This window comes from Bos javanicus, chromosome 18 (genome assembly GCF_032452875.1).
Source record: "Bos javanicus breed banteng chromosome 18, ARS-OSU_banteng_1.0, whole genome shotgun sequence".
In the NCBI taxonomy this organism is placed as follows: domain Eukaryota; kingdom Metazoa; phylum Chordata; class Mammalia; order Artiodactyla; family Bovidae; genus Bos; species Bos javanicus.
In genome coordinates, this window is record NC_083885.1 from 55,997,931 (window position 1) to 56,019,319 (window position 21,389).

General features: G+C 57.5%; 3 protein-coding genes and 1 non-coding gene across 4 annotated transcripts; 2 read left to right on the forward strand and 2 right to left on the reverse strand.

Annotated features, from left to right (window-relative positions):
- Positions 1-1,306: 1,306 nt before the first annotated feature.
- On the forward strand, positions 1,307-1,413 carry LOC133231222 (U6 spliceosomal RNA). Its single transcript, XR_009731097.1, has one exon. It is a non-coding gene; the product is annotated as a U6 spliceosomal RNA (small nuclear RNA).
- PTH2 (parathyroid hormone 2) lies at positions 1,376-2,834 on the reverse strand. Its single transcript, XM_061389033.1, has 2 exons — positions 2,628-2,834; positions 1,376-2,126 (listed from the first exon to the last, which is right to left on the reverse strand). Exons 1-2 carry the CDS (start codon positions 2,747-2,749, stop codon positions 1,952-1,954), a joined length of 297 nt encoding a protein of 98 aa, XP_061245017.1. The 5' UTR covers positions 2,750-2,834; the 3' UTR covers positions 1,376-1,951.
- A 2,238-nt stretch (positions 2,835-5,072) lies between these two features.
- On the forward strand, positions 5,073-9,067 carry GFY (golgi associated olfactory signaling regulator). The gene is made up of 3 exons (XM_061389010.1): positions 5,073-6,586; positions 7,297-7,470; positions 7,907-9,067. The coding sequence occupies exons 1-3, from the start codon at positions 5,074-5,076 to the stop codon at positions 8,104-8,106; spliced, it is 1,887 nt and encodes a 628-aa protein (XP_061244994.1). The 5' UTR covers position 5,073; the 3' UTR covers positions 8,107-9,067.
- On the reverse strand, positions 8,400-19,680 carry SLC17A7 (solute carrier family 17 member 7). Its single transcript, XM_061389025.1, has 12 exons — positions 19,565-19,680; positions 14,984-15,236; positions 13,377-13,495; positions 12,963-13,077; positions 12,797-12,884; positions 12,452-12,538; positions 12,210-12,352; positions 11,432-11,581; positions 11,119-11,251; positions 10,336-10,446; positions 10,004-10,131; positions 8,400-9,819 (listed from the first exon to the last, which is right to left on the reverse strand). Exons 1-12 carry the CDS (start codon positions 19,624-19,626, stop codon positions 9,526-9,528), a joined length of 1,683 nt encoding a protein of 560 aa, XP_061245009.1. The 5' UTR covers positions 19,627-19,680; the 3' UTR covers positions 8,400-9,525.
- Positions 19,681-21,389: the final 1,709 nt, after the last annotated feature.

Here is a 21,389-nt window from a genome sequence, read left to right on the forward strand (position 1 = left end):
TCTTGTTTGTAAACTTTGGCCAACTCCTTGTGTTTGTGACATGTGCATGCTCAGTCATGTCTGACTCTTTGCGACCCCATCAACTGTAGTATGCCGGGCTCATCTGTCCATGGAATTTTCCAGGTGAGAATGCTGGAGTGGGTTGTCATTTCCTACTCCAGGGGATCTTCCCGACCCAGGGGTCGACTCTGCGTCTCCCAGGTCTCCTGCGTTTACTGCATCGGCAGGCGGATTCTTTACCACTGAGCCACCAGGAGTACAGTTATTCATTGCTTAGTATTTCTGAGTAACAGGGAAATAGGCCCCACCCCACAGCCTAACGGCCAATTAGGGCGCGATCCGCCTCTCAGAATGCAAATTATCGGGGAACTTGCCAATCACAACGTGCCAGCCCCGCCCCCTTTCCCCACGATGACGTGCCCAGCTCCTCTCTTCTGAAGCCCAATCAGAGCGCGGTCCGCGCGAATTGCCCCGGGAGCATGACTCAGAACCCCCAGCGTCCGCTTAGGGGAGTGGGTTGCCATGGTCACCACTGAAGGGCAAGACTGAAGGGCCAGCGGAGCCTCCAGACACAGACAAAAAAAGCGAGGGGCAGATTCTGATTAGCTGCTTCCTCGCTTCCTTCACGGGTGGGCCAGGTGTTTCCCCGCCTCCGTCTCATGCCTCCTGGAACCTGTTGCCTGTCTCCTTTCTCCTCTCCTCCCGTCCCGACTGGCACCCGGATCTGGAAATCGCGCAGTTCGAACAACACCCTGCAGAAACTGCTGCAGGCTGCTGCAAGAAAGGCCTTTTCTATTTTTTTTGAGGGTGGGTGGGGTTGCGCTCCGTTTGACTTGTGGGATGTGTGTTCCCGACCAGGGACTGAACCCACCCCAGCAGTGAAAGCGTCGAGTCCTAACACTATCACCAGGGAATCCCCAGAAACCCTTTTCTGATAATACATTTTGCTTCCAGAAGGGCACTGTATTTAAGTCTTCTAATTGTATATCTGGTTTAAGTCTTACAATAGATGAGGAAAAGGGAGCTGAAAGGTTAGAAGCCCTTCCCAATACCACACAACTAGGTTTCAGGGAGTCTTGATTTTGAATAGCAAGTACTTCTCCAGGGCCCGCACCCCATTCCACCGCCTCCGATCTTTCCACTGCGCCCAAAGTAGAAGCCGGGAAGTGATGAGAGAGTGAGAAAAAAGGAATTCAGAGAAAATGAGAGCTGGATGAAAAAGATGGAGACCTATAGGAAGAAAGGGGTAGGGGGGAAGAACATGAATGAGTCAGGCAGAGAAAAAGTGATTAAGAATTGAAGGAAGGTGCTCACTTCAGCAGCACATATACTAAAATTGAAACGATACAGAGAAGATTATCATGGCCCCTGCGCAAGGATGACATACAAATTTGCGAAGCGTTCCTTATTTTTCAGAAAAAGGAATTGATGAAGAGTTTTAGGCATAAAGAAGAAGAAAGGAGACGAAGAATCCCCAGAGGGCCGGGAAGCCAGGAGGAAGGAAGAGACTTATAGAGACTCCGAGAGAGGAGGACATATACCCAGTGAGCTATAGAGACCCAGAGAAGGGCCAGTGACCCAGAGGGGACAGAGACCAGGAAGGTTACAGAGAGCAAGAGAAGGGGGGAGGATGGAGACTCAGGGTAGGTTGGGAGCGGGTATGCGAGTGGAGAGGGACAAAGGCACAGAGTGGGAGCAAGGGGCAGAGCTGGGGCAGTAGTGTAGAGGAGGTGGGGCAGAGGGGAAAAAGAATGAGTGCAGGGAAAAAGAACAGAGGGGACGGAGGGGTAGAGGCCAGCGTAGCGGACTCAGGGCCCGCCCCCTGCACGTGTACACACACACACACACACACACCACCACCACCACCACCACCACACGCACACGAGGCGCAGGAAGGAGGCGCAGTCGGGAGGCACAGCACGGTCTTTATTGAGGTGGGGCGGGCAGGCGCTCAGGGCGCGTCCAGCACCAGCAGCTTGTGCATGTACGAGTTCAGCCAGTGGCGGCGCTCGAGGGCGGCCAGCAGCCGCGCGCGCTCCCGGAAGGCCGCGTCGTCCGCCAGCGCCAGGCTCCGCCGCGACTGGGGGGTGGCCGGACCCGCCCGAGCCTCGCCGGGGGTGCGGAGTCTGCCGGGAGATGGAAAGAGGCGGTTACCGTGGGTCTCGGCCCGCGGCCCGCCGCCTGTTCTCCCCGCGGTCTAACTCGAAGCCCTGTGACTGCACCAGATGCGGAGGGGCTCGGTCTCTGTCCCCTGTCTCTTGCTCTGTGTGAGTCTTCGGCTCAGTGTTCACCAGTTCCGAGCCTCCTGAGTACAGAGACCGAGTCTGATGCCCCTGTCCCGCCCCAGCGCTCGGCGCACGCGTGGCACACACCCCAGACCCAATAAACGTTGCTCAAGGAACAAACTCGTTCCTGCTTCGACTCCTTTCAAGTCTCTCAAAGCCTTTCTCAGAATCCTTTTGTATCTCTTTATTTTGCAGATTACCTACCTGTCAACCTCCTATCTCTGGCCTCCTCTCTGGGTCTCTATTTCCCCTTTCTGAGTCTTTGTTCCCCATTCTTTTCGGGTCTCTTTCCACCTCTCGGAGTCCCCACCCTTCCCTGGGAGACTTGGATGTCCCACTTACCTGAAGACCCCCGCAGGAGGTAGGGCGACTCCTGAGGCCGTGCGGTGGCCCCAGGACACAAGAAGCAGGAGCAGCAGCAGCAGCCGCACCCGGGGGCTCCTGGGTACCTGGCGGGTCTCCATCACCTGTGGAGAGACAAGAAAGAGCTCAGTGATGCCCGTGTCTGGGCCCAGAAACCAGACCCCATCATCCACCCACCCACCCCCGAAGCCCATTTGCAGGGTGCCCTACCGCGCAGTGGGCTCCCGGCAGCGAGGCTGGCAGCCCCCTTATATCGCCTCCACAGCCCCCGCAGCGGCCAGTGACGCAGACCAGGGGGCCGGGGGCACCGGGTCACCCCCACCCCAGGCTCATTAGGAGCTGCCAGCGGTAATGAGGAGCCGGGGGTGGGGGGCCAGCCGCTGCCTTGGCGGCCACCCACTAATTGGGACCAGGAGCTGGGACCTGAGGAGAATCGGGAGGGGGAGAGACAGACAGACAGAGAAGTGGACACAGGGGGTGTGTCAGAGGGATAAAAATAGAGACTGGCGGAAGGACCATCAGAGCAGAAGCCAGAGACACAGAGAAAGAGAGACAGGGGAAGGAACAGAGGAGGGACAGATGGGGAGATGCAGAGACACAAAGAGATGAAGCAACCATGAGAGGGAAGGACAAAGACTGACAGAGAAGAGGAAAGAGAGGGAGAAAGGGAGCAACAGAGGAAGTAAGGAAAAGGGAAGGAAGAGAGAAAAGAGAGGGAAAAGGGACCAAGAGAGCAGCTATGAGATGGAGGATCAAGGGAACGGCACTTGGAAAGACAGAAGGAGATGAAAGGACAGCCAGCCAGCCAGCCTGGGCAGAGATGTCCAGAGACAAATCCAGGCAGGCAGAGACCAGAAAGACTGGGAGGTGGGAGACAGGGGTAGGAAAGAGAAGGCAAAGGGGATGTGTGGTGGTGGGATGTGAAGGCAAGTACAGTGACAGGCAAAATCAGGAAAGTCTTAGCGACCCTGCACAGAAGGGAAAAAGACAAACAAGAACCCTGACTACCCTGAAGTTGTGTCCAAGCCCTTCCCGCGGAGGAATTTGGGGGTGTTGTGAAGATAAGGCCCATCCCCCCAATACTGGCTCTTAACGGGGTGAGCTCTTCACGATGGGATGGTAGGCAAAGGTTGGGAAGTCCCAAAAGGCAGCAGCAATCTGGGTCTCAGATGGACAGGACGTGGGAACCAAGACTCCTAGTTCCCCAGAGGAGGGGAACAAGGCCTGGGTCTGGGAACCTGGATTCCTGGATCTGAGGGGAGAGGTCTGGGGGGAGGGGTCCCAACTCCTGGATATTGAAGTGGGAGGCTACCAGAGACCTGGATGCTTGGTGTGGGTGTAGGAGAGGGCAGAGGGCTGGGACCCTTGGGTTTGCAGGGAGGAGAGCTGGGTTGGGTCACACCCCTCAACCAAAGGATCCAGTCCCTAACTCCCTCCCCCACTCCAGAGACACTATCCTTTATCTCTGGCCCTTTAAGAGCTCAAGCTGTCGCTAGGCTCCCAGGATCCCAAGGGTGGGGATCAGTTGCATCACCTGTGCCCCTGGGATCCTATGTCCCGCCACCCCACCCAGAGCCATTCTGCAGCATTCACCGATCTCTGCATTCAGCTCTGTTCACCTGTTGTTATCTTGGACCCCACTGAGCAGGTAAGAGACCTCAAACCCCAAGAGGCCCCAGCCCATTTGGGTGTATGCCCACCCCACCTTCACCTAACCACAAACCTAGGTATCTCTGCCCGAGACCAGCATGAGACCTGGGGATCCCAGCTTCCATCCTCCATAGAGATACGAGTCCTGCCCCAAGCTGTCTCCTCCTGAAGGCTGAGGAATCCAGACCCCTTACACACCCATCTCTGGAGGATAGGAGACTCAAGAGTTCCCAATCTCCTTCTAACTCAGGACCCAAGAGTTCCAGACACCCATTTCCTTTCTCTCCTGCAATCCACAACCCACCCACCCCCCAAGCTTTGCTCCCTCAAAATTCTAGGCATCTGAACCTTCAGGCCTCTCCTTTCTAGAGAATTAGGAATTTAGACCCACATTGCCCTCCACCCTCTGGGAACAAGGAGTCTGAACCCCAAGCAGCCTTCTTGACCAGGATCCAGGAGCCTTCTACCTCCTCAGGTTACAGGCATTTAGGCCCCCTCATCTCTCAAATCCAGGGGGTCAGGCCCCCAAGTCGTTCCTTCTGAGCTTCCTCTAATGTAAACAACTGTTGAGTCAAGATGTCCCCAGGGCCCTTGAAGAGGAATTGATCCCATGTCCCCTCAGAGGTCTACACACTTCGAAGCCAAAGTCAATGATCTGGGGGCTCGGAAATGTGTCTTTCTTTCCCAATGTTCCTGGGACCCCCTTTGGGGAAACAAATAAGGAAATTTACTATGACTCCCAAGAAGCCCTGTGCCTCAGTCTCCCTTAGCTACCATGGCTTCCACCCCACAACCTACTGGGGAGTTGCAGGTGGCATCTCCTTTTCCTGGCTCTGACCTGGGCGGTGCTAATGTGGTCTATCTGGGGACCACTGGGCGTGGCCTCCGGAGTGGGCAGAGGGTCCTCCCGGGAGGCTCTGACCTTAACCCCTTCCTTCCCGCTCCCCTGCTGCTACAGGTATCACCCAAAGCTATGAAATCCTTCAGACCAATCCTCTTCCTTCTCGGCTTCCTCTTCACCTGGCTGGGCTCCAAGGCCGCCCCTACAGTCTCACTGCCTGCGGGCTCCGACTTCTTGGGGATAGACCACCCCTCCCAGCCCTACTCTCCGGCTTCTGAAAATTCCACTCTCTATGGACCTAACCCAGAATCTCCAGGGGCTGCTTATCCTGAGCCCTCTAAGACACCTCATGCGGTTTCCCCGGAGCCCTCCCCGCTTGCCTTCACTAAGACCCCCAGTACTGACCTCCAAGAAACCCCCCACCAGGAGCCTCCTAAGGCCCCCAAACCTAACTCATTCAACACCTCAACACCAGGGTCCCTGGACACCCTCCAAATTAACCCCTCCAAAATGATATATCCAGAACCATCTGAGACCCCCAAAGCTGACCTGACTGAACTTCCACACACAGAATCCCCTGAGGCCTCTACACCTAATTCCTCTAAAACCTCACACCCAGCATTTTCTGAGACCCCAAACCCTGACCCTACCCAAACTCCACACCAAGAATCCCCAGAGATTTCCAAGGTTAACTCCACGGAAATCTCACAGACGGAATCCCGTGAGAATCTCAATTCTAATCCCTCTAAAACTTCACACCTAGGATTTTCTGGGACCCCAAACCCTGATCCTACACAAACTCCTCATCAAGAATTCCCAGAGATTCCCAAACTTAGCTCCCCTGAGATGTCACTTGAAGAAACCCCTGAGACCCCAAATTCTGACCCCACCAAAATCTCTGACATCAAATCTCTGGAAACCCATGACTCTGACACCCCAAACCCTAAATTCCTCCAGACCCTCCATCCTGACCCTACTGAAACACCCCACCCGGTATCTCATATAGGCCACGAGCCCAACCCCCCTGAGATTCCCCAAACAAAATTCCCCACAACCCTCTACCAAGACTCAACAGAGATACCCACAGCCTCTGACCCTGAAATCTCCACTAGCCTTGCTCCACAAACTCCTGCACCCTTCAAAGAAGAAGTTACTGCTCTTAATGAGCAATCCCTGAATCCCAAACCAGAAGCACTTGCAGTCACCCAGCCCACCACCCTTAAATTGCCCACCTCAGATTCTCCGGGGACAGTTGATCTGAAAGCCCCCCAGAACTCCAGCCCTAAAGGGCTGGACGCCCCTCCTCCCTCAGCCCGGATTGCAGGGCCCCCTGCTCCTCCAGGGCCCCCCAGTCAACCGGCCCCAGCCACTCCGCGGGCCCCCCAGCGGCGCAGCCGAGGTGAGAGAGTCAACACTATCATCGTGTTGGAGAGAGTGCAGGAGACCGGTGAGGGGCTGGGGAGCCGGACCCCTGGGTCTGGGGGAGGAGGGGCTGGGGGCTGGACCCCTGGGTCTGCGGGAGGAGGGGCTGGGGGTCTGAACCCCTGGGTTTGTGGGAGGAGGGGCTGGAGGTCTGAACCCCTGGGTCTGCGGGAGGAGGGGCTGGAGGTCTGGACCCCTGGGTTTGTGGGAGGAGGGGCTGGAGGTCTGAACCCCTGGGTCTGCGGGAGGAGGGGCTGGAGGTCTGGACCCCTGGGTTTGCGGGAGGAGGGGCTGGGGGCCTGGATCCTGGGTCTGGGGGAGGAGGGGCTGGGGGTCCGGACCCCTGGGTCTGCGGGAGGAGGGGCTGGGGGCTGGCCCCCCGGGTCTGAGGGAGGAGGGGCTTGGGGTCTGGCCCCCCGGGTCTGAGGGAGGAGGGGCTGGGGCCTGGACCCCCGGGTCTGAGGGAGGAGGGGCTGGGGCCTGGACCCCCGGGTCTGAGTCGGGAGGGGCTGGGGGTCTGGACCCCCGGGTCTGAGGGGGGAGGGGCTGGGGTCTGGACCCCCGGGTCTGAGGGAGGAGGGGCTGGGGGTCTGGACCCCCGGGTGTGAGGGAGGAAGGGCTGGGGGCCGGGACTCCCGGTTCCGAGGGCGGAGGAGGGCGGGATCTGGACTCGGGTCTGAGGGTGGAGTGGGCTAGGAGGTTAGATTGCTCAGTCCCTGGGCCTCATTCCTCCAGGCGTGACCCTGGTGGGGCGTCCCCGGGGCGCGGCAGGCGGGGCCCTCTGCCTATTCCTCGCCGGGATCGGGCTGCTCATTGGCATTTTCCTGCTGCTGTGGTGTCTCTACCGCCGGGCGGCTCGACACCGGCCCTTCGCACACCACCGACTCCCAAACGACGGAGATGAACCGGGTGAGCCACTCCTGCAGCGTCCCGCTCCTTAAGTGCTTGCACGTTTCCTTAACCTGGTTTCGCCTGGCACTTAAGGGCGCCCTACCTAAAAGTACAGGTCCCCATCCAAGGTCAGCAGAAGCCCTGACCCCCAATTCTCTGGAAATTTCACAAACACCTGTGAAGTTGCGCCCCCAGCGCAGCGCGGAGTTGCCCCAGGCAGGGGAACTGCAGGTCCCTACAAGCCCCGCCCCTTTCCCCCTCCTAGCGCGCGGCATGCCCCGCCCCAGCTGCGCGGACACCACGCCCCCTTGCTATTTAAGGCCCCTTTATTCGAAAACCCGGTTCCAGTGGAAGCTTGGAGTCCTTGCCCCCGTCTCCTCATCGGCCAGCGGCTCAGTAGAGGGGACAGGCCCCCAGTCAGACCGGGGACGACCTCGCTCTTTTGTCCCCATAGTTATGCATTTGGACGCCCCGAAGGAACCCTACGACCTCTACTTTTACGCGCCGGACGCCTGGGTCCCTTCACACATCGCTACCAAGCAGCCACCACCCACCCCCCCGCTGCCGCCCAAGCTGCCTCCGCCGCCCCGCGGGGGCCGCCCCCAGCGCCTAGAACCGCTCTCCCCTGCCACGCTCCCAAACAACTTCCTGTGAGCCTCTCCAAACCTGCGCCAGCCCCAGACGGAGGAAGCACCCAGGGGTCCTGTCCTCAGGGTCAGCTTTGCTACCTAGTGGTCCTCTAGAATAGAGGACACCCTGAAATGCTTTAGATGTCAGCGGAGAACACAGTCTGAGACCGAATAAATCGCATGTTCCCACAGCTGGACAACTCCTCTGGCCTAAGACCTGGGAGAGGAGGGTGGCTGGGGTCAAGGAGACTGGGGGCTTGGGCTCCTCGGTCCGAGGGAGAAGGAGGTTGGAGATTCCCAAGGCCAGTGACGACGGAGTGTGTACACCAAAGCATTTTATTGGGAGAGGGGCAGGGCAGGATTTACAATCACAGAGACAGAGACACAAAGACACAACCCTGCCCCGGGGAAAAACACCCCTTTTCCCCAGCCCCATTCCCTTTCCTGGGATTCTGTGACTTCTCCTTTACATATGTTCCCCCAAATTCTAAGCCGAAATAGGGGAGTCTGAGAGGGGAAGGATCCCAGATTTGGAGTCATTTAGCCCCTGAGGGACGCAATAAATGGCCACTGAGAAAATGAGGGCAGTTCAAAACCACCCAGGAGAATAAAGTGCAAGGAATTGGGGGTAAGGGGAGCATCTTGAAACCACCATGGGGAAGTTCAGTGGCGGTGGCTTCAAACCGTTGAGTTGATGGACTTGAGCAGCCGCTCTTCTTAGACCTGAAAATCGTGTCAGAAAAAGTGCATGGGGGTGAAGAGAGGCATATTGTTAAAACTGCCATTTTGGTTGTTTCCCTAGGCAATGTGCTAAGCTGGGAGAAGGTTTTGGGGAAATTTGGTGCTGCAGCAGAGTCTGCTGGTGGGGGAGGGATGAAAAGGTTGGGTGGGGGTACTTGAAACTGCCATTTCCCCTCAGAAACGCTGGTGAGAATCAATCCCTAGAATGGCAGGGATGGGTGATTAGTTAAACCAACTTGGAAAAAGCAGAATACAGTTGGGAGAGATTTGAAACTTCTAGAGGAAGACCTTGAATTTTTTTGAAAGAGGAGGGGGGGTTGAGTAATCTCAGGGGTTCTCCTGAGAGTCCCAGGGGTTCAAGGAAAGGGGGAGGTGCCCAAAACCACAAGAGAGAGGAAGAGTCTGAATTGTCCATTCAAATAAAGCCCTGAAAGGAGAGATTTGAAACCACTGAGGCAGAAAAGAGTGGAGAAGAGAAGCTTTAGGGGAATTTGGGTATCCTTGAAACTGCCAGTCTGCAGCTTCACTACCCCTGAGAGGCAAATAGGATGGGAGGAGGATCTGACAGCACTGGGAGCAAGGGAGAGTGCTTCTTAGGCCTGAGGCAGGACAGAGAGGACTGGGGTTCCTTGACACTGTCATTCAGGCCAGAGATGTGAGGAATGGAGGTCCTGGAAACTGCCATCCAGTGGGAGGCACATGGTCAGTAGTCCCGGACAGGGGGTGGGGGTCTTGGGGGTTGAACTGTGCTGTGTGTAGCCCCATAGGATGGAGGGGGAGCAGGGGGTGCCCCGGGGGGCTCAGCCTCATCCTCCATTTCGCTTTCGTCGCTGCCAGCCAGCTGGTCGTGGCCAACGAAGCCACATTTCTCTTCGCTCATCTCCTCAGGCTCCGCCCACGGCTGCTTCTCTCCCGAAGCGAAGACCCCGTAGAAGATGACGCCCCCATAGTGCACCAGGGAGGCAATGAGGAACACATACTGCCACTCCTCCCGAGTCTGTAGGGGGGACAACGGGGAAATGAAGTCAGAGGACAGATAGGAGAGGGAAGGGGCTGGGATAATAGGAAGGGGGCGGGCCTTTTCTCTGGAAAAGGAGCCGGAGATCCAGAGAGTTGACGTGTGTCAGGAAGGTGCTGTACACAGATTTGGAGGGCAAGTGGGTCAGGGCCCAGGCACGGACCTTGTGCTTAGTCATGGCACCCACGATGATGGGGCACACCATGCCGGACAACGTGCCCACGCCGTTGGAGATGCCCATGAGGATGCTGGCATAGCGCGGGGCGATGTCCAGATGGTTCACGTTGAACCCTGGCGAGGCGAGCCGAGAGGCGTCACAACCGATTCCCACTCCAGTGACTCCTCCCCCAGCCTAGCCTCCCCGACCTCCCGGCCGCTCCGCTTTTTCCAGTCCGCCTTTCGCCAGGCTGGGAGGTGCTCTACCTGAGCCAGGAAGTTCCCCACTGAGCTGAGCAGAGTCCCCCCACCCTCAAGCTGCAGATCGCCGGTTCTCACCGGAGATGGCGAAGCCGCTGAAGCCCACGGCGAGGACTAGGAAGGAGATGGCCACGCCCTTGGAGTGCGAGTAGCCGACCACCAACAGCAGAGTAGCTTCCATGCCAAAGCCTACGGAGGGCCGCCCCCTCTGAGCACAGGCCGCCCCGCACCGCCTCTCCAGACCCACTCCCGGCTCCCAGCCTCCCCCAGTTTGACCCAGTCCTGCCACTTCCACGCCTGTCCCTGGCTTTGTCCTCCATTCTGCCCGCGCCCGCCCTAACCAAGCCCTCAGTTCTCTAGTGCCTGGCCCTTGACCACGTGCACAGGCTTCGCTGCCCCAGCTGGGACCTCAATGGCCCCACCCCCTGACTAGACCACGCCCTGAAGACCGAGGGTGTAGGCCCCACCCCGGCACCTTCACGGCTTCCCTCTCAGTCCCCATTCATTACACTCACACCTTTGTCTCTCCGAGTGTCCCTCTTCATCACCCAGTTCCCATCCTACTCTGGCCAGCCTCGTATAGGCCCCGTCCTTCCAGACCCAACGTGGTCTCACCTTTGCTTCACCTGGGCAGCCACACCCGCCTTGCCCTTCTACAGACACTGCCCCGGAGGCTGCCACCTGAGATTCTGTTCCTGCCAGACCTGGTCTCGCTCCGCCTCCGCCTTTTTGGACACGCCCCCATGGACACGCCCTCTGACCCCGCCCCATCCGCCATGGTCCAGCCCTCTAGATCCGCCCAGCCATGCTCCGCGCATCCCAGCCCGGTCCCATACCAGATCCAGGCCCCGCCCCACTCACCCCCACAGTTCATCAACTTGCGCACGTTGGTGGTGGACATGATGCGGCGGCTCCTCAGGAAGTCGGCGATCTGGCCTCCAATGGGCACGATGATGGTCATCACCAGGTGAGGCAACGCTGACACCAGGCCCACCTGCGCCGGCGGGCGTACAGGGAGTCGCGGCTCAGCGGCCACCTGCCCGGGGCTCTCACCACGGCTCAGGTACCATGGGCTTCCTCCCTGCCCCCTTTCCAACCCCTTGGGATCCAGGTTCCTCTCCTTCCCGCGCTCACCCGCCCGCCGCGCCCGCAGCTCTCCCCTTCCGGGCCCAACCTTGCTGATCTCGAAACCGAACACTTCTTCGAAGTAGGCAGGCTGGGAGATAAGAAGCAGGTAGAAAGTCCAGCTACGACAGAAGTTGGCCACGATAATGGCGTAGACTGGCATGGACGTGAAGAAGCGCCTCCAAGGTGTGTTAAATTTCTGTGGTGGGCGAGAGGAGTGAAGGGCTGCTAGGACAAAGAACAGGCCCAGGCGCTCTCCGAGTCCCTTCAGGGATCCCACGATAGTCCCGCAGAGACCCAGATTTCCCTGTCTCACTAAAGCCGCCGAGGAGGCGGGGTTGCCGGCCTGACCGCGTCCCCATGGGAACGCTGACATCCTAGCCTCAGTGGTCCTCAGGCTGGCGGGTGTCCAGACCCCATGCTGACCTTCAGAGAGTCATAAATGTGGACCCAAGAGTCTCCTTCCACCCAATTATGCCCCCTAATTCGATCTTCACCCATCCTGAGGTCTGAGCAAAACCCCACATTCTAATCCGCTTCTGCAGGTTTAACCAGGCCCATCAGTGGTTCCGACCACCTCGCCACCTAGCCCTGCTCTCCGCACCTGCTAACTCCGTCCTCCCTGGGCTTTAATCACGCCTCCTAGGTTCTAGCGCCATCCAACTGGCGATCCCATCGTCTCCTCCAAATGTCTATGGAAATGTCTATGTAGATCTACCAAGATCCACACGCAGTGCGGATTCAAAGCCCCTCTTCCTCCCGTCTCCCCTGCCTTGATAGCTCTCCTCTCCCCACCGCGCCCCCACCCCCCAGGCTTGGGCCCGGACCGTGACGGGGTTCATGAGCTTGGCGCTCTCGCCGATGGCGTCCTCGATGTACTTGCGCTCCTCCTCCGAAATGCTAGGGTGCAGCGCCGGGGACTCGTAGGAGACGAGCAGCCAGAACAGGTACCAGAAGATCCCGAAGCTGCCTGGTAGGTGGAGGGGGTCAGGAGGAGTATGGAAGCGAGGTGACCACCGGCCTCGCTCTGCCCCGGCGCCACCCGGACCCAGGCGTCCGGGCCCCTCACCATAGACGTAGAATACAGAGCTCCATCCTGAGTACTGCACCAGGACTCCGGCGAGAGGCATCGCGACCACCGCCCCAGCATAGGAACCTAACGGGGAGGGTGCAGAATGGAGAAGAGCGCATCTTTCTTCAAATGCAGTAGTGCGGATTCCCAGACCCTACCTTCCTGGGACACAGAAGTACCAACCACTGCCCCTCCTCCCTCAGACACATAGGTCTGGGTCACCAGCCCCCTCCTCTCTCAGATCCGGGAGTTCAAGCCCGCAACCCACTCCTCCTTCCACCGAAGAGTCTAGACTCCAGCACCCCCCACCCACGAGTCCGGATCCCAGCCCCTTCCTCTCACCACAAAAGGCTGTCGTCGCCAGGCGACTCCGCTCTAAGGGCGGGGCCCATTTGCTCCAGATCCCGTGGCAAGCAGGGTACGTGACCCCCTAGGGAAGAGAAAACCAAAGTCAACGAGAAAAGGTGGGGTCGGAACAGCAACGGGGTCATAGGGGGCGGAGCTTTACCTCTACCAACCCCTGCAGGATCCTCACGAAGATGACACAGCCATAGTGGACACGGGCAGCCGAGGGAATCAGCATGTTTAGAGTGGAGGTAGCCACAATAGCAAAGCCGAAAACCCTGGTAGGAAAAGTTTGTGTTCCGAGAAGAGTCCAGCTATCCTGCCAGACCTAGGACTCTGCCCTTTCCTCCTTCAGCACGCCAGGGCCCGGGCCAATCAGAACCCCAGGTCCCACCTTCTATGAGACTCCCCGCTTCCACAATACAAACCCCACCTTTCTCTAGGGCCTCGGCCCTGAACCCAGGCTCCTCCGGTTTTCCCGGAGTCAGCCCCCAAATGCAAGGCCACAGCCTGTAACTCCACCCACACAACTGTAGTTTCTGCCCACTTTGAGACATCCGCCCCGCCCCCCACATACCTGTTGGCTGCGAATTTTTGGCAGATAAATCCTCCAGGAATCTGGGTGACAATGTAGCCCCAGAAAAAGGAACCGTGTATGAGGCCAACAGTCTCTGGATCCCAGTTGAACTGAGCTTTCTGTGGGCCAAAAGGCACATCAAACCAGCACCCCTGCCCCAGACGCTCTGCTTCTCCACCAATCAGCACCCGCAGACAGTCCCTCGGCCAATCAGCAACAAGGATCCCCTCTCGCCTTCAAAACACCTGCCAATCAGAGCTCGGGCCATCTACCCCAACTTTGCTCCTCCATGTTGCTAGGGCCGCACTACCTTAGCAACAGAGCCTGTTGCTGCCTAGAGGCCTAGCTCTGTCTGCTTGCCTGCCTCAGGGTCCCTTATGCGTAGGAGCCCATATATGGGGTGGGTTTCTTCCTCCACTTCTAACCAATGTACAAACTGTTTGCAGATTGGATGCGTTCTAGGAAGAGACAAGAAGTAGCCAAAGGGTTGGGCATGATTGGAAAAGAACAGGGGCAGGTAGGCCACAGCCCAAATCAGGATTTTTTTTTTGGAGGCAGGGGCATGGCCTATATGGAAATTAAAACAGAAAATCTGAGACGAAGAGGGGCTTCAGGTTAATGGCCAGAGCAGATGGAGAAGGGATGTAAGCAGCGGTGGAACTTTCAAAAAGCCAGAATCAAAATTCACAATGGGGCCTTCCTTGGCGGTCCAGTGGTTAAGACTCCCCCTTCCAATACAGGGTTTGATCCCTGGTAGGGGAGCTAAGATCCCACATGCCTTATGGCCAAAAAACCAAAACAGAAGCAATGTTGTAATAAATTCAATAAAGACTTTAAAAATGTCCCATATAAAAAAAGAAATCTTACAAAAAAAATTTCACGGTGGAGGGACTTCCCTGGTGGTCAAGTGTGTAGGATTCCCTGCTTCCACTGCAAGGGGTGCTGGTTAGATCCCTGCTTGAGAAAGTTCCGCAAGCCGCAAGTTACGGCAACAACAACAACAACAAATTCACGGAGCCTGAGTTGGCCTGGGAGTAACATTCAACACTGGAACAGGTGCGGGAGATGCAGGTGGAGCGAAGTTGCTAGGATGCCCAAAATGAAACAGGAGGAGCCATATCATAGGGAACCAAATGCTTGGCAGAGTCTACACTTTGACAGCAGAGAGGTGAAACAAACAGGAGCGGGGCTTCATTTAGATAAGGGCAGGACTTAGGAAGGGAGAGCCCTGAGGTGAGGTGGAGCTGAGGTTCTGTTCCAAGTGTCCGACTCTTTGTGATCCCATGGACTGTAGCCCACCAGGCTCCTCTGTCCATGAGATTCTCCAGGCAAGTATACCGGAGTGGGTTGCCATGCCCGTCTCCAGGGTATCTTTCCCACCTAGGGATCGAACCCACATCTCTTATATCTCCTGCATTGGCAGGCGGGTTCTTTACCACTAGCGCCACCTGGTTAGGGCCCAGGGTGCGGCAGCGCAAAAAGGCGGGTCTACTCAGGCCTGGGCGTGGAAGGGGCGTGGTCTGGGCCTCGCGTAGGTGAGTGTGACGTCATCAGAGGGCCTGGGCAGGGTTTCCCCCAGCCTCAGGCAGCTCCCGGCCCCGAGCTACCTGCATCACCACGTGGCCCCCGCGGTGGGTCGTGCTGTTGTTGACCATGGAGACGATGGCCACGCCCAGGTTGCAGCGGATGCCAAAGCTAATGCAGAAGCCCAGACCGCTCATGATGGCGATAATGTAGCGGCGAGGGAGGCCAAAGCAGGTGCAATCCACGACCGGCGGGTCCCGGGTCTGCGTCGTGACCGGGCGCCCATCTGCACTCAGCTCCAGCGTCTCGGCACCTTCTTGCCGCTTCTCCAGAAGACTGCGGCGAGGCAGCAAGGATCAGACTCGGACGTCCGGGCCCCTAGTCCCCTCCTCCCCATGACACGAGTCGGGGCAAAACTTCTTGCTTTTCAAGACCAGGGATTCTAAACCCGCAACCCCTCTTTCCCCAAGAGTCCAGCCCCAACTTCCTTCTCCCTCCAGGGTCCAGGAATCTGGACCCCTGGTCTCCATCTCCCTCAGACGAGGAATTCCCACGCGCCCCCAGCCCCTTCCTTCCTCAGACTCGAGTATGGAACTCCCCAGTTCCCTTCTCCACTAGCCTTGTCACCTCTCAACTCAGTTGTTTTAGACCCAGGCTACCCTTTGTGATCCAAAACCCTGTGCCCTGAGCCCCCATCCGCAAGGCCCAGAGACTCTCTCCAGCCCCGTCTTCCAGATATGAGTCTATTTGTGGAAGCAAAAGGCGCTAAGGAGATGCCTCAGCAAAGGTGTCAAAAGAACAGATGCTTCTCAGCCACATCTGCTATATATACTGCATCCCCTCCCCTGGCCCGGGACATGCCCTGCCGGGCTTCGAGGCCCAGGTGTGGGCTGACATCCAGCTGACTCCATTCAGCCACTGGAAGCCCACTCTCAGGGATCGGGGGTGGGGGGCGGGGGGGAGAGGTCCAGGGCACTGGAATCCAGCAGCCCAGCTGGATATATCTGGGGAAACTTGAGTTCAGGCTGTCATTCTAGGGGGTGGGGAGGAGGAGTGGCGGGTGGTGTCCTGGCAAGGGACAGATGGCCCTGGTAGGGGGGTTGGCTCAGTCCCCAGCGTGACTCTCGCCCCCGCCTGTTCTGGATCCAGGATTGAATCTGTGACGAGGGATAGGGTACTTGGAGGGCCACCTCCATTCCAGAGAGAGGCTGCAGGGATAAAGAGGTGCCCTGAGACAGACGTGGAAAAATTCAAAAGGAGAATGTCAGAAATGGAGTCGGGGGGTGGAGAGAACAGAGACTGAGAGAAAGAGGATCAGAAACACAGGAGGGAGAGAGACTCAGAGAGAAGGAAACAGATACCCAGAGAGGGAGAAACAGACAACCAGTCTGAAAGAGACCGGGGCAGAGACCCTGAGAAAAGATGGGGGAGGGGCAGGAAAGAGACCCTGAGAAGGAAAGGGACTGAAACCCAGTAAGGGACCCAAACACAAGTGGGGACAGAAACCCAGGAGAGAGAACGCAGAGACAGAGACCCAGAACGCTGAGAGAAAGACGGAAAGACAAGGAGCCTGAGGAGAGACAGGCTGGGGACATGATGTGTGAGGCGTGGCTCTTCTCCGAGGCCGGTAGGCAGCCAGGGGATCCGGCTGGATCCCAGGAAGGGGCTAGAACAGATGGAGGCGAGGGAGACTGGGACGGGGGAGGAAAGAACAGCCAGACGGTCTGGGAGGAGGCGGGTGAAAGAGATGGGAACACAGCAACCCTCCCCATCCTGGAACTTAAGGAAGTGGGGGAGGGGGTTAAGAAAGTGGGGAGACTGGGGGAACGGACAGAAACTAGGGGGATGAGGAATAAGACCCTGGGTAGGGGACAATGAGCCAGATAGTGGGGAACAGAAGCCCCCCAAAATGAATAGTGCACGGTGGTAGGGACTGGCCCCTCCCATCAGAACAGGTCGGCCAATGAGATTAAACTTTGACCCAGGTTGCCCTCCCACGCTGTTTGACCCTGAAACTCAAGATGGGATTGCAGCCCCTGAAATTTGATATTCATTGTTAATATGAGGACATAGATCTCGGATCAAGGTTTTCTACACCACGGAATGCAGTCTCAGTATTCTGTATCTGTAAAATGGGGGCACGAGTAGAATGTGAGGTTACAAGGAGGGAACTTCAAGGTGACATTGTCATTTCAGGAGAACTAGAGACGCAGAGGTGAAGGTGGCCCCAGTGCTTCATGGAGGGTAAGAACAGATCGCTTTGCCCTCTCAGAATGCCTGGAACTCAGGATTAGGAACTTGGTGATGATGAAAGGCAGTGGTTAGGGAGCACGTAGGTCACTTTCCTGGTGGTTCAGACAGTAAAGAATCTGCCTGTAATGCGGGAGACCCGGGTTAGATCCTTGGGTCAGGAAGATCCCCTGGGGAAGGGAAGGGCTACCCACTCCAGTATTCTTGCCTAGAGAATTCCATGGACAGAGGTGGCTGACAGGCTACAACCCATGAGGTTGTAGAGTCAGACTGCCCCCTTCCACTTTCTTTCACCCAAAATGAAGAGTGTCTCAACCTCCATCTCTGGGTCTCTGCCTCTGCTTCTCAGAGATTCTCAGCCCACCCCCCTACTCCCCCCTCCCCAATCTCTGTCCTCATGTCCCTTTGGTTCTCCCTTACCCTCCCATTGTACAACTGAGAAAACTGAGTCTCAGGAAACAGAAGCAGCATGTCCAAGGTCACACACAAGTAGCAGTGGGACCCGATCACTTCCTGGTCCTCCAAATTGCCCCACCCCAGGCCTGGCTCTCAAAGGAGGCATATTGGCTCCTGTCTCTTGCTGTATTCCCTCTCCCCCCTGGTCCCTGTCCCAAGTCGCCCTGGGTTGCTACGTGTTTCCTGATCTGAGGGAGTTTTCCACCCACTCCAGCAGCACTCATCTCGAGGAAATCTGCAGCCCCCACCCAAGACTTGGGCGGGAGACTGACCTGGGTTCAAAAGATTCCATGTGTACTCAGCCACTGACTTCCCCCCTTTTCCCAATGGTGCATCAGTTTCCCCAGCTTTGTCTAGAGGATTAAAAGGAGTCAGGTGTGGGCCTTTCCCCCTCTCTGCAATCACCAGAGCAGACCCCAGGATTCAGATGCGATTGTTCTCCTGGGCTCAAACTCCTTAGTGACTGTCCTGGTGGGAACCCTGAACTCTGGGGTCTCTAGGGGCTCCCAAGGCAGCTGAGAAAGGTGATGATCAGGCAGAGTCAGATAGAGAGAAACCCAGACACAGGAGAAGCGGAGACTGAGGAAGAAAGAGAGCCTGAGAAACACATTCCTCCTCCCTCCATCCCCCTTCCCAACCCCCTCCACCAGCACGTCTCTCTCCCTCTCCTGACTTCACGCTGATGTATTTTGAGAAACTCGTGAAAGGAGGTGAGAAAAAGGGTGGGGAGGGGCTGGAAGATTGGGAAAAAGAAAGGGTGAGGTTATCTCAGCTCCTCCACCCCCTCCCTAACACTGCGCCATCCTCCTGCCCCCCTCCCTTCTGTCCAGCTTTATTCCTATCTCTCAGGTTACTAAAGGGTGGGGTAAGTTTGGAGCGTGGAGGTAATCTGCAGCAAGCAGGACTAGTGTTAGACTTAGAGAAGGACTTGCATGGTCTAGTGAGCTGCACTGAAGATCAATCAAAGATAGGGTCAGGGCTGTGGGCCACGGGGACCCCAGGGTCTGAGGGAATGGCAGCAGGGGCATGGTGCTGATGAGGCCCCAACTCCTCCCTGCACTGTGGCCAGATATTTTTAGGCTTCTCCGCAGCTGAGTAATTTCTCTGACTTGGAGCCAGGGCTGGGGTTGGGGGTGAGAGACTCAGGAGAGGTGTAGCAGACTGCTCTGGGGACACCCAGGTCATTGGGGTCATCTCCTTTACTGGGAGGAAGTCCCTTTCAGCCCTAGTCTATACCCTTTGGAAAGTCCATCCTATTCCAGGAGCCTAATGTTTGGCCTGCAACTTCCTTCTCCATCAGAGACCCAGGATACCCTGGCTTCTTCCAGCTTAGCTCTCCTCAAGGACAAGGACCAATGGACCTCAATCCGATTTAGCTTCAGATTAAACTCTCTGAGAGATGGCAACTGACAAACACACAGAGATGGAGAGATCTGGGATGAGGTAGTAAAAAAAAACCAGAGAGAGTGCCAGAGTTCCTAAAGGAGAGTGTCAGAAATCCTAGGGCAGGGAGTTGGGGGACAGAGACTCAGAGAAAGACACAAAGACCCAGAGAGAGGGTTGTAGAGATCTAGTGAGAGCAAGAGAGAGGGACGGGAACTCAGAGATAAAAGGAAATAGAGACTTGGAGAGAGTGGACAGAGATTTGGAGAGAGGAGGCAGAGAGAATATAGGTGAAGGGAGACCTAGAAGCCGGCGAGGGAATCAGAGATCCAAAAGAGGGGGATATATATTTATAATCCCAGAGAAAAGGGCAGAGAGCCTAGGGATGGGGTGGGGCGCAGAAAAATGATGGATGAGACCGGACCGTCGGAGACCGAGGGAGAAAACTGGACAGATGGGTGGCCCCCCCACGCATGGGTACCGCCTGTCCAGCTGTTCATCTGCGCCCAGGTGGGAATGAGCGTCCTCCTCGGACCCTCGCGTTCTTCCACGCCCAGGACCCCCACCACGCTCACCGGTGTAGCTTCCCGAGGGCGCGACCCGCTAGCTTCCGAAACTCCTCCTGGCGGAACTCCATGGTGGCCGCCCCTGCTGCCGGACCCCCCCGCCGATCCCCCCGCCCGCGGGCCCGGGCGGCCGCGTCCGGGTACCCGGGGTCCGCCCCGGCCCGGCCGGCCCCGCAGCTCCGCTCGGGGGGAAGGAGGCTGCGAGTGCGGGCTTTCTGGGGGCTGTCACCGGACTCAGCGTCGGGGGCGGGGTGGGGTGGGACGAGGCCCCGCCCACCCTGCTATACCCCGCCCCTTGTATTCTAGTCCCGCCCACCTTCCGCTGCCATTCATCCAGGTTCTCGCCTCGCCCAAGACCAAGCCTCTGGGTTTTGAACTCACTTGTCTGGGTTGCATCGCTCCCAAATCAGTCCCTTCCCGGAGTTACTTCTCCCTCACCCATTCCCCACTAGCTCCTTCTATCCCAGATTCTCTCTCCTCCAGAGTTCTTTCCTGAGATTTGCTCCCGCCGCTTGTTTCCCCTAATTTCGTGCTCGCATTTTCATCTTCCTCTAAATATCCTCCAGCGTTTGTCCTCCCATTCCTACCTCTCCGAATTTCTGTGCCCCCCAGTTCCTCATCCTGCCCAGGCATGCCATCCCCAACCCGCCGCTTCCTCAGTTCCAACTTTCTCATTCAGAAGGTTCTTTTCTCATTCAGGGAATTCCTTCCCCTTTCGTAGATTCCAACCCCCATTTCGATCCACCCATTGTCCCCTCTAGTTCTTCCCCATCCACCTGTTTCCATCTTTCCCCTTTTGGATTCCATGTCCCTCCAGTTCTATTTCCCCTCTTGGCCCACCACCCCTTCCAGTTCCTTCATTTCCGATTTCCTTCCCTCTGGGTTCATCTCTTCGGTTATACTCCCCCTACCCTCTTGCAGGTCATTATTCCCTCCCTAGCCTCGGATCTATCCCCGCCCTTTTATTTCTCTCATCCTGAGTTCTGTCCCCACCCGTTGAGTGTGTCCCCTTGGATATTTCTTTACCCCTGAGTTCTGTCCCCTCCCCTGGGATCTATCCCTGCTTTGATTTTTGCCCACACCCTCTGGAACCCGATCCAGGTATACATCCGTGAGTACTTTCCGCGCCCGTGAGTTCTAGTCCCTCCCTCTGGAATCTGTCTCCGCCACCTGGGATCTGTCCCCGCCCTCTGAACTCTTATTGCACCCCTGAATTCCAGCCCTGCCCCTCTGGGGTTGAACCTCGACTGTCCTCGGCCATCTCCAGCCCGAAGGCAGGTTCTGCTCCGCTCCTTTCGCCGCCAGCCCCTTTCCCCGACGCCGAGTCCACCTCCAGATACAGCCCCCAGGAGGGTGCTCCTTTCTCCATCGCCTCCCTGCGTCGGGCCAAAAATGCACTTGGGATTAAAATTTCATGATGTGGCACAGGTCCGCGAGGGAGTGGGAGGGAGCAGCCAGCGCGGCGGGCGGGCGCCAAGGACGAGGCGCAGCCTCTCGCCTCTAGCTTTGCCTCGCTGAGTCTTTGGGTGTCACAGTTTTGCCTGTGTTTGAGAAAACCTCGAATTCTTAGGGAGGAGAGGCTGGGGGCTGGGACTCCTGGGTTCGAGGGAGGAGGGAGCCGGGAGCTCGGACTCCAGAGTCTAGGGGAGAAGCCCGCGGAGCCGTCCGCACGCGCCACCCTGCGGCGGCAGAATCCCCGGTCTGGGTGTGGAGGCGGCGGCCGCGGCTCCGAGCCAGGTGTGAAGGTGGAGCAGATGGTGAAGAGGAGGGAGTGGGAGGGGAGCCCCGCCGCTGCCAGATCTCAAGCCTTCGCCGGAACCATCACCATGGAGAC

Coding starts and splice junctions, on each gene's coding strand:
- PTH2 (XM_061389033.1), bottom strand. CDS start 2,749: ATGGAGACCCGCCAGGTACCCAGGAGCCCCCGGGTGCGGCTGCTGCTG. Junction 2,127..2,627: donor CCTCCTGCGGGGGTCTTCAG/GTAAGTGGGACA, acceptor ATCTCCCGGCAG/ACTCCGCACCCCCGGCGAGG.
- GFY (XM_061389010.1), top strand. CDS start 5,074: ATGGCTTCCACCCCACAACCTACTGGGGAGTTGCAGGTGGCATCTCCT. Junction 6,587..7,296: donor GGAGAGAGTGCAGGAGACCG/GTGAGGGGCTGG, acceptor TCATTCCTCCAG/GCGTGACCCTGGTGGGGCGT. Junction 7,471..7,906: donor AAACGACGGAGATGAACCGG/GTGAGCCACTCC, acceptor TTGTCCCCATAG/TTATGCATTTGGACGCCCCG.
- SLC17A7 (XM_061389025.1), bottom strand. CDS start 19,626: ATGGAGTTCCGCCAGGAGGAGTTTCGGAAGCTAGCGGGTCGCGCCCTC. Junction 13,496..14,983: donor GGGGCCACGTGGTGATGCAG/GTAGCTCGGGGC, acceptor TTTGGCCCACAG/AAAGCTCAGTTCAACTGGGA. Junction 11,582..12,209: donor AGCTCATGAACCCCGTCACG/GTCCGGGCCCAA, acceptor CGCCCACCACAG/AAATTTAACACACCTTGGAG.